Source organism: Kryptolebias marmoratus, linkage group LG18, assembly GCF_001649575.2.
Source record: "Kryptolebias marmoratus isolate JLee-2015 linkage group LG18, ASM164957v2, whole genome shotgun sequence".
Taxonomy (NCBI): domain Eukaryota; kingdom Metazoa; phylum Chordata; class Actinopteri; order Cyprinodontiformes; family Rivulidae; genus Kryptolebias; species Kryptolebias marmoratus.
The window spans coordinates 20,909,345-20,925,390 of NC_051447.1; the positions used below are offsets into that span (position 1 = coordinate 20,909,345).

The 16,046-nt window shown below is 41.1% G+C and overlaps 4 protein-coding genes across 10 annotated transcripts in view; 2 read left to right on the top strand and 2 right to left on the bottom strand.

Moving 5' to 3' along the window:
* ncaph2 (non-SMC condensin II complex, subunit H2) overlaps positions 1–3,729 on the top strand; it is an 8,681-nt gene extending 4,952 nt beyond the window's left edge. For 2 of the 3 annotated variants that reach the window (XM_017440497.3, XM_017440498.3), the window contains exons 10-20: positions 102–179; positions 329–464; positions 556–657; positions 814–858; positions 983–1,053; positions 1,254–1,368; positions 2,484–2,561; positions 2,658–2,707; positions 2,799–2,900; positions 2,972–3,121; positions 3,278–3,729. In XM_017440497.3, the coding sequence (XP_017295986.1) occupies positions 102–179; positions 329–464; positions 556–657; positions 814–858; positions 983–1,053; positions 1,254–1,368; positions 2,484–2,561; positions 2,658–2,707; positions 2,799–2,900; positions 2,972–3,121; positions 3,278–3,406 (1,056 nt within the window). In that variant the 3' untranslated portion in view covers positions 3,407–3,729. The remainder of the gene's footprint in view (positions 1–101; positions 180–328; positions 465–555; positions 658–813; positions 859–982; positions 1,054–1,253; positions 1,369–2,483; positions 2,562–2,657; positions 2,708–2,798; positions 2,901–2,971; positions 3,122–3,277) is intronic. The other variant, XM_017440499.3, reaches the window with a different exon arrangement.
* A 659-nt stretch (positions 3,730–4,388) lies between these two features.
* On the bottom strand, positions 4,389–7,003 carry LOC108250556 (protein SCO2 homolog, mitochondrial). Its single transcript, XM_037981324.1, has 3 exons — positions 6,910–7,003; positions 6,567–6,624; positions 4,389–5,952 (listed from the first exon to the last, which is right to left on the bottom strand). The coding sequence occupies exons 2-3, from the start codon at positions 6,615–6,617 to the stop codon at positions 4,981–4,983; spliced, it is 1,023 nt and encodes a 340-aa protein (XP_037837252.1). The 5' UTR covers positions 6,618–6,624; positions 6,910–7,003; the 3' UTR covers positions 4,389–4,980.
* Positions 7,004–8,595: 1,592 nt separating this feature from the next.
* calua (calumenin a) lies at positions 8,596–14,635 on the top strand. Of its 5 annotated transcripts, none has more exons than XM_017440494.3 (8): positions 8,596–8,735; positions 9,807–9,901; positions 10,208–10,420; positions 11,698–11,891; positions 11,972–12,138; positions 12,215–12,275; positions 13,683–13,882; positions 13,961–14,582. In XM_017440494.3, the coding sequence occupies exons 3-8, from the start codon at positions 10,209–10,211 to the stop codon at positions 14,063–14,065; spliced, it is 939 nt and encodes a 312-aa protein (XP_017295983.1). In that variant the 5' UTR covers positions 8,596–8,735; positions 9,807–9,901; position 10,208; the 3' UTR covers positions 14,066–14,582. The 5 variants fall into 5 exon arrangements, with proteins under 5 accessions (XP_017295983.1, XP_017295982.1, XP_017295984.1 ...); XM_017440493.3 differs by having other exon boundaries at positions 8,626–8,757; XM_025002625.2 differs by having other exon boundaries at positions 8,646–8,727.
* Positions 14,636–14,691: 56 nt separating this feature from the next.
* opn1sw1 (opsin 1 (cone pigments), short-wave-sensitive 1) overlaps positions 14,692–16,046 on the bottom strand; it is a 4,721-nt gene continuing 3,366 nt past the window's right edge. Inside the window, exons 4-5 of the mRNA XM_017440504.3 lie at positions 15,272–15,511; positions 14,692–15,008 (exon numbers count right to left, since the gene is read on the bottom strand). Coding sequence (XP_017295993.1) covers positions 14,916–15,008; positions 15,272–15,511 — 333 coding nt within the window. The 3' untranslated portion in view covers positions 14,692–14,915. The remainder of the gene's footprint in view (positions 15,009–15,271; positions 15,512–16,046) is intronic.

Here is a 16,046-nt window from a genome sequence, read left to right on the forward strand (position 1 = left end):
CTGCGTCTCGGGCTGAAACCCGTCTGAGTCTCGGGCCGAAACCCGTCTGCGTCTCGGCCTGAAACCTGTCTGTCTTTCAGACAAACCCGTCTGTGTTTCAGGCTCCGAGTGTTGCTCAGATGATCCGAGAGAGACGGCAGGTGGAAAAACAAATGCCTCAGGATGAGATTTTACCAAATGTAAGAGGTTTAAACTTTTCTCCTGGGAAGTTAAACATTTTTTAAATTAAATTGACTACTATTTTAATAAAGATTACAAATAAACTTTATAATAAAATCAAACACCATGATGGTTTTCTAATAAACATTATTTATTGTTTGTGTTTCAGGTGAACATTTGGACACTCCACGACCTGTATGCCTCTGGAGCTGAAGAGAGACCCGTTAAATCAGGTCCGACACAGAAACAGACAGAGACACACAGAGACAGACACACAGAGACAGACAGACACAGCTCTGATTCCAGTGTGTGGTATTGTGTATTTCTTATTACATTTGTTAATGTTTCTACACAGGAAAGTGTCACAGTGGGGTGTGTTTGTGTGTATTTGTGCAGGAAAGTGTTACAGCGTTCCTGACGGTCTGGATGATGGTGGGAAAAGGAAAAGGAAACGAGCAAGGACCCTTCAGAACTTCAGAACCTGGTTCAGAGGAACTTGTGAGACCCTTTTCTGTTCTTTACATTCGATGATGGGTTCTGTGGGGGTTCTGTGGGGGTTCTGTGGCTGTTCTGTGGCGGTTCTGTGTCAGCCTCACGGTTCTGGGTTCAGTGGGGGTTCTGTTTCGGCCTCACGGTTCTGTTTGGGTTTTACAGTCGATCCTCCGGAGCAGAAGTTGAAGAGTGGACCCACGTTTCCAGGTGAACTTTCTGCTACTCAAACACAAAAACAGACGAACGTAACCGTCAATAAAAATGTCTTTCTTTGTTCTTTCTGTTCATTTTTTCTTTTATTTTGAAATGAGCTTGTAACTTCCTGTTTCAGATCTGAACTACATCTATCTGAGCACATTAAAGGACAAAGTGAAAACACAGAAGAGGATCAACAGGAAAGCGGTGAGAGCTGATTTTATATTCAGATTCATGTCCCATCAGGGTAAGAATCTAATAAAGATATTAACCCTATAAATAAATCGATAAATATCAATTTACATCCCAAACTTCCAAACAGAAAAGGTTTGGAGTACCTGTCCTTGGTTTTGGTCAACTCCTTCCATAAATCGATGTGTGTGATCATGTGGTCAATGTGACATCAGGGCGTGGTGATGTCAGAGGAGGAGCTGAGGAGGACCCTGCTGCAGTCGGAGGAGGCGGGGCCACAGCAACAGGGGGAGGAGCCCGTAGACGACTTTGGACACGCTGATCTGTTGGGTAATTTTTATTCAAAGTTGCTTCTGAAATGAAACTATAATTTTAAAGCTTTGATTTGTTTTTCTTGTTCAGTTTTAGTGTTTGAGACCACACCCACCGGTGTGAAAATGTTTGAACACATTCAAACATTTTCATTTCTCCACATGTAGACCCCGATTCTGACGTGTTTATTTATGTTTAGGACAGGGCAGTGGCTGCTGGTTTTCTCCAGGGGGGCCTATAAGTCCCAAGATAGACATTTACCAAAATATATACTAAGGTATCACACCAGTGTATTTACATGAATTAAAACAACAAAAGCAACGTTATAATGTACATATAAATGCACATATGCTTCCTACATCATTTCAGTACTTAAAAGAAGGAGGTCTCCCAAGACACAAGCCTGTTGGACACATTTAGTGTTTATAAGACCTGTTTTCTTCCTTATTTTTCAAAACTTTACCACGTCAAAGATTGTTTTATGGTGGGAGCACTCACTACGTCATGTATTCTGAACGTACAATATAACGAAGATCAGATGTCTCACTCCGATTAGAATTCAAACCCAAACATTTGAACAGTTGTTTACCATACATTTTCTTAAACTAATTACTAACTATGAACTCATTTATTAACTTGTTTAGTCACGTAATGAACTTATTACTCTCTTTAAATGAAAGGCAGCACACCCGCGGCTTGACCTTTCAATCAGGCCAACTTTCTGACAGACTGATGTGCCAGAGAGATCCCCATCTGTTGGTCCAGACATCAACCAAACTGCATCGCAGACATGAGACCCTGAGGTTCCTGAATCAGACGCCGTCTTTGCCCCTACTGTCCATGAACACCTCAGTGTCAGAGACAAGGGAATGCCCTGATGGAGTCCAACCTGACTTCGTCTCGAGCAGTCAGACACAGCTCTTGCTTTGGTTCTAGAGGGAATAGCCTCTGAAAGAGACTCTGGCGTCCTGTACTCCCGCAGAACCGCCCACAGACGGCCATAAGACTTCTCCAGATCCACAGAACACCTGTGGACCAGACAGTTAAATTCAGGCAAATTAGGATTTGTTTAAATTTTCACAGCTTTGGTTCTTTATTGTGTGCTGATTAAAGTGGAAATTAATCTTTGACAGGTGGAGACGACAACAATGACGTGTTTGCTGATGACAATCCATCTGAGTTTGTTGGAGGACCAGACTTTATCTTGCATGGTAAAACACAAACTGAAACAGGAAGTTAGACGTTTCTAAGCTTGTAGATGAAAGACCGATGCATTTGAGTGAAACTGGATTTCTGTGTTTCTACAGAGGCTCAGAAAGATGAACTCACCTATGAAGAACTGGTGAAGCTCTGTGTGGTGAGTGATCGATATTTAAATTTATCTGTTCTGATCTTTACTTGGCTTGAGTGAGTTTCAACTTTACCCGTGGTGTTTGTGTGGCGTTCAGGAGCAGCTGGTGGTCAACAGTCGGGGTTACACTCAGGAGACGGCTCTGTCCCGCCGAGTCAAAGACTGGAAGGACCAGATCTGGCCTGAGCTGCAACTTCAGGTCAGACTGGGAACCAGTTCAGAGTTTCCATCTGAGCTCAGACTCCAAACCTGACTTCCTGTTTCTTTCAGGAGGAGCGTCCTCCGCTTGACATCCGTGATTATGGCGAGCGGATTGTGACATCGCTGAGCTGCGTCGGCCGTCGCAGGTCCTTCGCCTCTATTGTTACCGGTTTCGACAATTTTGAGGTCTGCAAGTTTCTGCTGGCTTCACTGCAGCTGGTAAATCTGAAACTCATGGATCGATTAATTACTTTAGACACAAACCAAGAAAATCAATTGGTTCCTTTACTAATGAAGTGTTTGAAGTGATCTGTAATCAGTAACGGATGGAATTAAATCCTTAGATCACTGACCTGAAATCTGTCGTCTCTGTAGGCGAACGACCACACAGTGGAGGTTGATGCCGCTGCAGGACTGGAGGACAGTTTGGACACGATGTCTCTGACTCTGCTCAGCACAAGCAAGGCAACAGACAGATTTAAAACCCTGACTGCGTCCATCTGAACACGTAAAACCATAAAACCTGACTTCACCTGAACGCAACACGAGTCTCTGATGATCAGAATAAAACCCGACTTCACCTGAACGCAACACGAGTCTCTGATGATCAGAATAAAACCCGACTTCACCTGAACGCAACACGAGTCTCTGATGATCAGAATAAAACCCGACTTCACCTGAACGCAACACGAGTCTCTAATGATCAGAATAAAACCCGACTTCACCTGAACGCAACACGAGTCTCTAATGATCAGAATAAAACCCGACTTCACCTGAACGCAACACGAGTCTCTGAGGATCAGAATAAAACCCGACTTCACCTGAACGCAGCATGAGTCTCTGATGATCAGAATAAAATTTGATCATGTGATTACTAAACAAATTAATCTGTGGAAACCTTTTTTCTATATTATTTAAATATTTTTAATGAACTGCAAGGAGTTTTTCATTTGTGATATTTGGTTCTAGGTAGTTTCTCTGGAGCTGTTCAACGTTTTTATTTAACGCAGCGAGATGAAATTCACAAAACGTCACTTTAGGACAAGCTTATATGACAGTCAGGCAAAAGAAATGATTGTTTATAAAACTAAACCTGTTTATACGCCAAGTTTCCAAAAAAAGAAAAGAAAAACAGCAGAGGAGATAAGATTATATTTATCCATTTTGTTTACCTGCTTCTGCGTTCTGTGTCACGGGGAGCTGGTGTCTGTCTCCAGAGAGGCAGGGGACACCTGGACAGGTCTCCAGTCCATCACAGGGACACCTGGACATGTCTCCAATCCATTACAGGGACACCTGGACAGGTCTCCAGTCCATCACAGGGACACACAGAAACAAACAACCATTCACCCTCTCACTCACACCTACAGACAATTTAGAGCTACTGATTAACCTTCATGTTTCTGGCCTGTGGGAGGAAACTGAGGTAAGCATGTGTAAATTATATTTATATTGGTTAGAATTACTTTAGAACAATCACATCATCTGTAGCAAGGTTGTTTTTTTTTTAATATTCTGATTTCAGCAGATGAACAAGTTTCATTCTGTTTTATTAAAAAAGACTGAATGTCAACAAACATCTTTATCAAACAGAAAAAGCTGTTTGGATTCCTCCTAAAACAGTTTTTATTTTTTAACATCAAAGTGTTTCATTACATCTAAACTTACTTTCAGTTCGTTTTAAAATAAAGACCTGAAGCTTCAGAACAAAATGATTTTTCTGCAGTACTGTCCATAAATAGGATCCATCAAAGTGTTAATAAATATATCTGTGGTTCTGTCCTCCAAAAATCCAGCTGTACTGAGGAGGAACACATCAGAACCAGGTCAGAAAACAGATGTTCTCCAGCTGTGATCAAAGCTATCTTTGTGATGTCTTTGGTTCCCAACAAAGATCCACCAGGAACCAGATCTGACGAGTTCAGTTTGGTCTGATGTTTCTATCCACTGTATAAAAACGTCAGACAGCAAGGAACAAATGGTTCTGACTTTGTTGTTTGTTTAGTTTTTTTGTGTGTTGCAGTGGATGAAAACATCTGGTTTGGTTCCTGATGCTGTCCAGGATCTAGTCCTGGTCTCTACAGTCTGACGTAGCTCTTGATGTGGTTCTTGATGCTGTCCAGGATCTGGTCCTTGTTCTTCATCCTGTTGTAATAGTCCAGAAAGAGCCCGTCAGGACTCACCAGGTAGACCAGGACTGTGTGATCCACAATGTAGTCTCCATCCTCATCTTTGGGTCCAGGGCTGGCATAGACCCTGTAGTCCTGCGCTGCTTGCTTCACCTCCTCCGGCGTCCCCGTCAGTCCGATCAGACGGGGGTGGAAGTCCTTCACGTAGCGGGCTAGCGCACCCACGTTGTCCCGCTCTGGGTCCACGGTGATGAAGAGTGGCTGGACCCGGGGCAGTGAGGGGTCCTGGTCCAGAGCCGACACCACAGCACTCAGCTTGTCCAGCTCCTCAGGACAAATGTCTGGACAGTGAGTGAACCCAAAATACATCAGAACCCAGTTCCCCAGAAAGTCCTGCTTGGTCCGCCGCTGACCCATGTGGTCCAGCAGACTGAAGGTTCCCTGACCCAGAGCAACCTTCCTCAGCTGCTCAACCCGCCGGCGCTGGAACTTCTGCTGCTTCTCCAAATCCACGTACCACCACGCCCCCAGAACGCCGCCACCGACCAGCAACGAGACCAGCAGCCGGGTCCAAAGCTTCACGTGGGCCCGTGAGCTTGATGAGTCTGGAGCCTGACACAGAAACCGGTTCTGGATCGGCTGAGGAGGCTGTTTATTCAGAGACAGAAACCGGTTCTGGATCGGCTGAGGAGGCTGTTTATTCAGAGACAGAAACCGGTTCTGGATCGGCTGAGGAGGCCGTTTATTCAGAGACAGAAACCGGTTCTGGATCAGCTCAGGAGGCCGTTTATTCAGAGACAGAAACCGGTTCTGGATCAGCTCAGGAGGCTGTTTATTCAGACGAGTCCTCATGAGACGCAGCAGGAGTCTCTTTCCAACATGCAGATCACCCATAATGCACCTCAGGCCCAACATGTCCTGCTGCAACAGAATTTAAGGTAAATGGTAAATGGCTTGCATTTGTACAGCACTTTCTCTAGTCCAAGGACCCCAAAGCGCTTCACACTACAATCTTTCACCCATTCATCCTCACATTCATCCACTGATGGTGGTCAGCTGCGTTGTAGCCACAGCTGCTCTGGGGCGGGCTGACAGAAGTGAGGGGATTCAACAGGTTGGTTCTGGTTGTTGGACCAGAACATGTTAATCTGTAGCTTCAGTTCTGAATATTTTTTTTAATTTTCCCATCTACCCTGTAAACAGTTTACCTAAATATTTATTATTTTTATATATTATTAAACTAACTCAATTCTTAAATAATAAAATTACAGAAAATTGTATAAAATTACATATTTGCAAACCTGCAAAAAAGTCAGTTAACTCTAATACAAAAAAATTAAGTGAAATTTAATGAGAACAATTTTACATGAAATAACATCTGAAATAAGTGACTATAACACACTTATTTATCAGAGTGTTTGAGATTTAAAATCAATTCTGGAACTGGTAACAAACCGAACAACTTCAATATCAGTTAAAATTTCATAGAATTTAGGTTTTAACTTGTTCGCTCAGGGGGCGGGGCTTGCCCTCACCAATATGGCGGACGTGCTGCGTACACTCAAAGCGGAAGTTTCTGCGGTCATGGCGCCGCTGTTGGAAACAGGTGTGTTGTAACCGACCTCAAAACAAAAAAAACATTAGTTTGGAATCCAACAGAACAGAGTTCTGTTCATCAGTGAGCTCAGTGTTCACACAAACACGCAGCTGAAAGAGTCTGTATAAAATTAATTAAGCTGCTGTTGAACCAACACAACGTTAGCATGATGCTAACTTCTACAGGGAAACATTTCATTAGCCCAGCATGCTAACAACTATAACACGGTTCTTTAGTGTTTAAACGCAAAGAGTTCAGGTAGAAGGCAGATGTTAACTCACCTGTTCAGTGTACAAACATCCAACCTCTGCCCCTGGTCTCTCAGGTACTCAAACAAGCAGCAAGTTCTACACGGACCGGAAATACTGCCGGACCCGCTGCTTTTTGTCGAGTAGTTCAGTGAAAACAGAAACGCTTTATTTATTTATTTAATTTGTGTTTTAAAAAAATTGAGCCGGAATGAGCTCAGTCGCTAAATTTCACCTATTTTCCTTATTCAGTTAAAAGAAGTAAAAACAGAATTTATAAGATAAGTGCACAAATATATATCATACAACTTATAATCCATCTGACATCATGCTATATAAATTAAATTTTTAAATGGGCGTATTTTATGAGTGAGCACATGTTTGTTTTTAACCAAAGTTTAAGTTTCTCTTTAAAAACTGACAGTAATTTACATGTCCTGGTAAATTACTTAACTGGGGCTATTGAAAACCTTAAAAACAAGACATTCATCACTGAACAATTGGTAATTTTCAATTCTTCTAATTTTGATTAAATTACCTCCCCAAAATCAATATTTTTGGTAAACTTTCAGTTTTGTAAAACTTCTTTAAAAAGGTAAGCTATTTTTGTCATGTACAAATTTTTTCCTTACCTGTATTTTAGCCCAGATTGGACTAATCTTAGTTTAGTAGTTGGTTTAAGTTTCTCCACACGACTAAAATTATCTTTAAAATGAATTTGCTTATATCCTTGTAGAAATGTGCAATACATGTTTGAACATTTTAAAATCAAACTAACAGATTTCTTTTTTTTTTTTTTTTACTGTGAAACAGCCTTTACTACAAAAGGCAGAGAATAATACAGAAATCTGGAATAAAACATGGATATTCGCGTGGTGCGTCATTCCGTCCAGGACACTGCAGGGAAAATAAACATTTAATCATGAATGCTCATTATGTATACACTCAGTCATTTTGATAATAGGCTAATATAGACACTTAAAGCCTGTGTTGCCTTCATTATAAGCCTTAGAAGAGGCGTTTGATTTTTTTTGCGGCTCCAGACAGATTTGTTTTTTGTTTTTTTGGTCCAAAATGGCTCTTTCAACATTTTGGGTTGAAGACCCCTGAACTAGTCTGAAGGGTGTGTATAGAGCCATGTACGGCCAGCATCTGGCTCCAAAAGTAACATAGCTGCCACCCCGAAAAACAGACATTTTGGCTTCAGTTCTGAACAGGAAGAGATGATTTGTCCATCTTTATTAAAGTCCCAGTTATCTGGATTTTCACTTGTTAAAATAACAAAAACATCAAAATGATTGATAGTTTATGTTCAGGGCGTTTGTTTCAGTCTTTTTCATCTCTTCCCTACCAACTATAGATTCATATAAATTAAAAACTATAATTGTGCAGATTTAAAGTTTGTTTAATTGTAAGATTGACGTGTTTCCTAATTTCTTGTTGTAAACTCTGTGATCAGCAGGGGGAGCCATGGAGCATCTGAAGCCTCAGAAATGAACCATTTTCTGGCGGGAAAACGTCCTCCGATCGTCACTAATTACAGGTTTGTTGGATTTTAGGATCAAACTTATTCTTCTCTTGTTTGTTTTAAAACACTGTTTCATCATCGAGATGTTTTTAGCTCATTTCCGGTCTTTCCTCGTGCGGACGTGGCAGCACGTAGCTCCTCCCTCTGTGGATATAAACCACCAATCAAAGGCGCGTATGATGGCTGCGGCGCTATGACGTCACTGACTGAGCAGGCGCAGCTGAAGGCTGTGGACCAATCAGATGCGGAGAGGCGCCAGCGGCGGAGCGAGACAGGAGTGTGTGTGTCGGTGTGTGAGCGGAGAGAGGTAACCAGGTAACCAGGTGAGCAGGTGAGGAGCGGCGCGCGCACAGGTAACATTTTCTGCACATCTTAATGCAGCTTTTAGTTTTACTCCTGAAAACTTCAGTCACAGATCAAAGGTTCTGTTTTTTGTTTCTCCCAAAACCTGTCAGTTTTCACACACTGCAGCTTTTTTGTTTTAGAAAAAAAACTTTATTTTAGTTTTTATCACACCTGAGCTGCAGATTAAATCTAGACTGATCAAATGTGTAATATATAAACAAATCAGATTTATTCAATAACTAGAAGCACTGAGTTCACAAACCACCTCCATCATAGTTGTGATGTCACAATGGGACTGATGACATCATCACTGATGTCATTCTGCAGCCATGACACGCCGCTCTGAAGGCTCGGGCGATGTGCCCTGAAAGCAACGCCATCTTGCTAAAGTAATCTTAAAGGCTCAGGGCTGTGGAAACAGCGCTGAGGATTTATGAATTTCAGAGATTTTGTGGGTAAAATGAGCCACATTTTACATGAACTCTATCATTCAGGTTCACAGATAAAAACTTATTATAATATTAACCTTAATAATAACAACCATTAATTTAACAGATATTATTATTATTATTATTATTGGCAATAATAATGCCACCCTGGTCCAGAGGCAGCAATGATAAAAGCAGAAGATACAAAATCAGCATTTTTCAGACAGACACCTGAAAAAAGAAAAATAAATAAAAAATGATTTTAAAAGGATTGTGAACAATAAGAACAGTGGTGTAGGAACTGTTAACTAAGAGTTTAAGGATTTAAAAAAGTCAAAGTTGTCTCCCTTGGGAGGAATTAACCTTGAACAGAGGGGATCCACTGCACAGACACATAACATCACAAGGTTCATAAATACAGAAATAAATTAATAAAATCAATAAAAACCAGCTGCAACACATGATCCAATCTCTACCTTATTGAAGAACCAAACTCATTAAACAGGAATTAGTTATCTTATTCACAGTTTAGTTAGTTATTATATTCATAGTTTACTGAACAGCAGGAAGTTTAAAGCCTGTTTGGACCATATAAAAAGAGCTCTTTCCTTCATGTTGATCTAACTCAGTTTGCTGCCTGAAGGACATCATCAGAGGTCAGGGTTCACAGCTGGAAACATCTGGTGATCGTTGAGTCTTCACTTCCAGAGCGTTCAGCGTTCAGGTGATCCATCAGCAGGAGGAGATATGTGTTTTCAGTAGTGTTTGTTTGTTTCTGTGTCCTGTTAGTTTTTTTTATGGCTTACATGCATTTATACATTTTATTTAATAAAGCAGACATAAATAAATGCACACATACAGGTTTAAATGGATGGAAAATAATGTATTTCTTTGTCATTTAGTGTCACATTTATGAAATGAAACTTCCAAAATAATACTTGTTAACGCCAGTTAAAATCACAAGTCAGGTGATGGTCCGAACCTCGTTAGTCCTGATAAATAGATATTCATGTTTGATTGGATCCAACAGGATGATCCGAGCAGTTCTGATATGCCTCGTCCTTGGAACAGTCAGCTGTAAACCCACAGACAGGAAGAGTCGGGTCCATCAAGAGGAACTGCTGAGTCAAGTGCAACACAATGACGACCAGAACTTTGAATATGACCACGAAGCTTTTCTGGGACAAGATGAAGCCCAAACCTTCGACCACCTTTCACCTGAAGAGAGCCGACGGAGACTCAGGTGAGACCAGAATCTTCTTCCTGTGACTAAAACCTGTTTATTCTTCTTCCGTTATCAGGGGTGTCCAATCCTGATCCTGGAGGGCCGTTATCCTGCATGTGACACCTGATCTGAATGACTGAGCAGCTGTGGCTAGAATGTAGCTCACCACCATCAGCGTATGGATGACTGATTGTAGTGTAAAGCACTTTGGGGTCCTTGGACTAGATAAAGCGCTATACAAGTGCAACCCATTTATCTACCTTCCTCCTCTGCATCTTGTCAGCCAGCTCTCTACCTTTGCCTGTCATTGTTCCTACGTTCAGAGCTGCTGTCCTCAGTCCTACACTCGTCTGTCCTCTTGTCCCTGTGTCTCCTGGCACGTTTTCCTCCTCGTGGTCTTCCACTAACAGCAGCACCCTGTTTGTCAACAGCACTGGTGGCAGTCATTGTTAACCCAGGCCTCGACGGATCCAGTATGATGTTGCATTGATGAGCTTGCTTGTTGGTTTTGGCAAAAGTGTTTTACACCAGATGCCCTTCCTTTCACAACCCTCACCATTTACCCAGGCTTGCAACCAGCACAAGACATACACTGCCTTGTGCTCCCTAATGGCTGGTTGCTTTTTTCCACTGCATGCAACACTATGCTCTTGGTGATTGAAGGCTTGGATGCGGCTCCATGGAAACCCTCTACATATTGTTCCTGAGCTGATCTGAAGGCCACATGAAGTTTGGAGGTCTGCAGAACGTTGGTGACCTCTGTGCTCCTCAGCATCCTCTGAGCCCGCTTTGGGATTTTACGTGGCTGAGTTGCTGTCGTTCCCAATCGCTTCCACTTTGTTATAAAACTACTAACAGCTGACTGGAACATATAGTAACGAGGACTTGCTGCACAGGTGGTATCCCATCACGGTACCACGCTGGAATTCACTGAGCTCCTGTGTGTAAAAACAAAACAAAACAGCATTTGAGTAAAGTAACATTCCTGAACAGATTTTAACCAGTTTTGGCAATTGTGCTAACTAGAGTGGACATTTAACAAAAACGTTACCAAACCTGAGACTTGAAATGTACGCAGCCTAAAACTCTTTTGTCTGACTTAGACAATTTTTATTTAAAAAGTAAAGGCCCTTCCCTACTACCGACACGTCAGGTCATTTGTCATAGTTTAGTAAATTCCCTGTGTTTCTGCTGTTTTTATTTCACCCATATGTTGTAAAAATGCTCTGTTCCTCTGAGTTCAGTTTGAGAGTAGGATCAGAGGATCTCAGATTGTCTATGTTGTCTCTCTGCAGCATCATTGTAGATAAAATCGACAGCAATAAAGATGGTTTCATCTCTGAGGAGGAGCTAAAACTTTGGATCAAAAACGTGCAGAAGAGACACATTATTGAGAACGTGGAACATCAGTGGAATGACTTTGACCTGAACAGGGACGGTCGGATCAGCTGGGAGGAGTATAAGAATGTCACTTACGGTAGTTTACTGGGTGAGGAACAGAGACAGTTATGTGATTAGTTCTCTGATTGGTTGGTTTTAGGTAATAATCAGCTCTCTGGTTGGTTTCAGACGGTCCTCAGGATGTAACAGAATATAACTACTCTCACATGATGGCGAGGGATGAGAGACGCTTCAAAGTCGCAGATAGAGACAGAGATTTGATCGCAGACAAAGAAGAGTTCACAGCTTTTCTTCATCCGGAGGATCATGAACACATGAAAGACGTTGTAGTCCAGGTGAGAGCAATGTCACTGAGGCCACGTGACATTTTGGATTCATTTTGACCTTTAACTCATCTGTCCTCTCTTACAGGAAACGCTGGAAGACATCGACAAGAATGGAGATGGCTTCATCGACATCAGAGAGTACATTGGTAATCAAAGTTCTAATTAACCCTCTAGAGTAATTGGACACGCCAGTGCATCCTAGTCACATGACTGATTTCAATCACTCGAACGGTAAAGATGCGCCCTCTTGGAGTCTCCGTTTCAATGTGTCAAAAGTCCAGACTTCAAACTATACACAAGTTTTTAAATTGAGTTAAAAGGCCAGGTACAACCAGAGTCATGATAAATCATTCACACCACATCTTTTTCTGAAAATCATCGTCATATTTGAAGCGCGTTAGAGCGAGAGGCAGCAGCGAAGATGAAGAGTCTCAAGGAGAAAACTCCCTCATCCTCCATCCGATCTCACTCCCAACCCCGCCGAAAGAAAAAACGCACCCCTCTCTCTATTCTGACTGAGGCCCAACGTTATTTGTCAAGTGACAAAAAGTCTACAGAGGTGCAAAAGTTGAAGGAAGTTCAGCGACGAAAACCCCCCCCAAAGCAAAACAAAACCAGCGAACGCGGGAGTGAGTAATGAGATTTATAATATTTAGCATGTTTGTATTTGATAGTTAGGGTGTTTAGTGTTAAGTTGAGTCAGTTTTAGTGTGTTGAAGTCAAACCAATGAGGCCATTTTTGAACGTGAAGCTCCAGCTTCTGTTGGACGTTCAGACCCAGAGATGATGGGGCTGCAGGCAGGAAAAACTTAGAGAAAAAATAAAAAACAGAGTCTGGGACAAACAGGGAGGACTTTGTTGATGAAGTAGGGGATCCATTATTTGTTTTAGAAAAGGATCAATGGAAACAATCACATTTTGTCTGTCTCCCTTCCAGAGACAGATTCAGATCCATATTTTGAATCATTTACCTGAGTGATCCTGAGCAGGACAGAGAAAATGCCTAAAACAAGGAATGTGATGTGCCCTTCTGTCTTGTTTTGGACAGAAACTGTTTATATGAGTGGCACAAAGGATTTATGGCATTTTAACCTAACTCCTGATTGAAGAAACTTTATGCATTTTAATGGAAATAGTGTTTATAACTTTGTTTTTTGTTAAATTTGTTCATGTGTTTATGAAAAGTTCTTATTAGATTTGCATTCTAAGTTGTAAAACCATTTTGTTAAGTATGTTTGTGGTTTTTACAGTAAAAAAAAAATCTTTTTGGGTGATTTTAGGTCTATTTGGTTAGTCCAGCAGGTCAAAAGTTAAAAAATAACTTGAAATTTACACTTGGGAGGTTGTGCTGAAAACAAACTGACTCCAAACATGGCAGGTTAAACCATTTTTAGGGTAAAATATGAATGAAAAACATCCAATTTCACCCTGGACCTCAGTCTGGTTGGTCCTGTCAGGTCTGATGATGATCAGGGATCCTGGATCCTCTGAGAATCACAGCTACATGAACCATGATGTGTTTGAAAAGTTTGTTTAACTCCTCTTGTTTGTAGGTGATATGTTCACTGCAGAAGATGGTGTAGAGGAGCCAGAGTGGGTGGCCATCGAACGCAAACAGTTTTCAGAGTTAAGAGACAGAAACAAGGATGGGAAGATGGACAAAGAGGAAACTCTGGACTGGATTCTTCCATCAGATTATGACCATGCTGTAGCTGAGGCCAAACACCTTCTCTTTGAGTCTGATGTCAACAAGGTCAGACTCATTTTTTTTGTCATTTCTATTTACTTTTCAAATGTTTTTAGGTTAACTTGCTTTTTTGTCTTTGTTCAGGACGGGAAACTGACCAAGATGGAGATCCTCGACAAATATGATCTGTTTGTTGGAAGTCAGGTGACAAACTACGGCGAGGCTCTACTACGACACGATGAGTTTTAAAAACATGACCAGGTTTTACCACAACATGATGGTTTTAGGAACACGCACAAGGCTTTACCGTGACGCAACAAGTTTTAGAGAAGCTTTACCACAGCATAGCAGGTTTTAGAAACGTACAGCCAGGCTTCACTACACAACAAGCTTTAGAGCAGTAATTTATTGACCTTTGCTAAGGAGGTTATGTTTTCGGTAGCATTTATTTGTTTGTCTGTACACAAGATTACTGAAAAATTGATCAAATTTTCAGGAAATGTTGAGGTTGTTATTAAATTTTGGTGGTGATCAGGATCAGGATCCTACGGCCTGGGGTGCTTCTAGTTTTTATTCTGCTTTAATGGATCCAGTTTGATCCTGTGAACATTCATTTAAAAAACGTTGTATGTTTTATAAATACTTTTTATATAGTGTTGCCCAATTGGATTATTGAAACCAAATCTGATTGTTTTCATTTTCTTTTCTTTGGTGAGAAATCTTATAATTCTAAATTTGCACTCAGATGCTGTTTTGAATATTTATATTGATATTTTCAATACTGTTTCATATAAATGAATATTGATGTAAAAGTGGAAATCTTTTATTGTCTAAAGAGTTGTTTACTTTTTAAAAAAGTGAAAACAGACAGACAATAACTTCGATATTTTTTTTATTTCTTTTTTGTTGCTTTTTAATCTAAATAAATGCACTCTATGATAAAATAAATCTCAGCAGTTGTTGCTGAAGTCTTAAGTATAAACTGTATTTACATGTTTGTCAGAAATTCATTTTGTGGGTTTACCGTGAATCCTCTGAACTCAGACCTTTAAAAGTTCGTTTGTGAAGTCAAAAGTCCTTCAGAGTTTTGCTCCAAACATTAAGAAGCTGTGGACACCTCAGTCTTTGAAGACACTTCAGATGCTTCTTCCATCTTCTTGCCAAACACCATTTCCATAATGCAGCCGTTAAACTGAAAATGGAGAAAGAGTTATTTTTATTCATCTACTCTCTTCAGGTGGGGCAATGAAGCATCAGGGCTTATCTGTCCGTTTGAGGATTAAAAGAATTAAATGAGTACTTCTTGCTCCCCAAACAGAACCGGTTCCTTACGTCTTTAAAATGGAGAGTAGGACTTATGATTGGACCAATAACAACCAAAAAACAGAACATATTCAAGAAATATTTTTAAAGATGCAAAGAAATGAGTGTGTTTGGTGGTTTTACTGTCCTCACCTGTTTGTTCATGAAGGCGTAGATCAGCGGGTTGTAAACGCAGGAACTCTTGGAGAAAAATGCTGGGATGGTGACGAGGCGGTAATCTTTGTTTTCATCTTGAGAGTAAGCGTAGTAAATAGCTGTCAGAGCGTACGGCCCATAACAGCTGACGAAGGACCCAACCATGACGATGATCATCCTCGATACCTCCTTCTCAGCCTTCTGGGTGGATGCTGACTCCGCCTGCTGAGCTGCAACCTGCAGAAAACACAGCCGAACATTCAGCTAACTCCAAGTTTACGGCTCTGTGCCTCTTTGACAAGAACAAAATCTCATTTTCCACATATTTGCTTCCATCTTGGATATTTGTGAAGTCAATTAGAAACTTTCTGCAAAATGTTAAAACTCCAACAATCAACTTTCTTCTCAAGCTGAAAAATGTATCCATGACCTTATACTCCCTAAATTGGACTGCCGTACTCATATATATATATATATATATATATATATATATATATATATACCTTGATTAATATTCTTTTCATCATCTGCAGTTACTCCAAATTTCTGCTGCATGTCTTTAAACTGGCTCCAGTTTTAGCAGGTTTCCTCTGGCTGCCGAAGGTTCAGCTAGACCAAAACAGCCTGTCCCCTGTCCCCCTGTCCCTCAGACCGTGGACTGACCTGTCCCTCAGACCGTGGTACAACCTGTCCTTAGAACGTGGACTGACCTGTCCCTCAGACCCTGGAACAACCTGTCCCTCAGACCGTGGAACAACCTGTCCCTCAGACC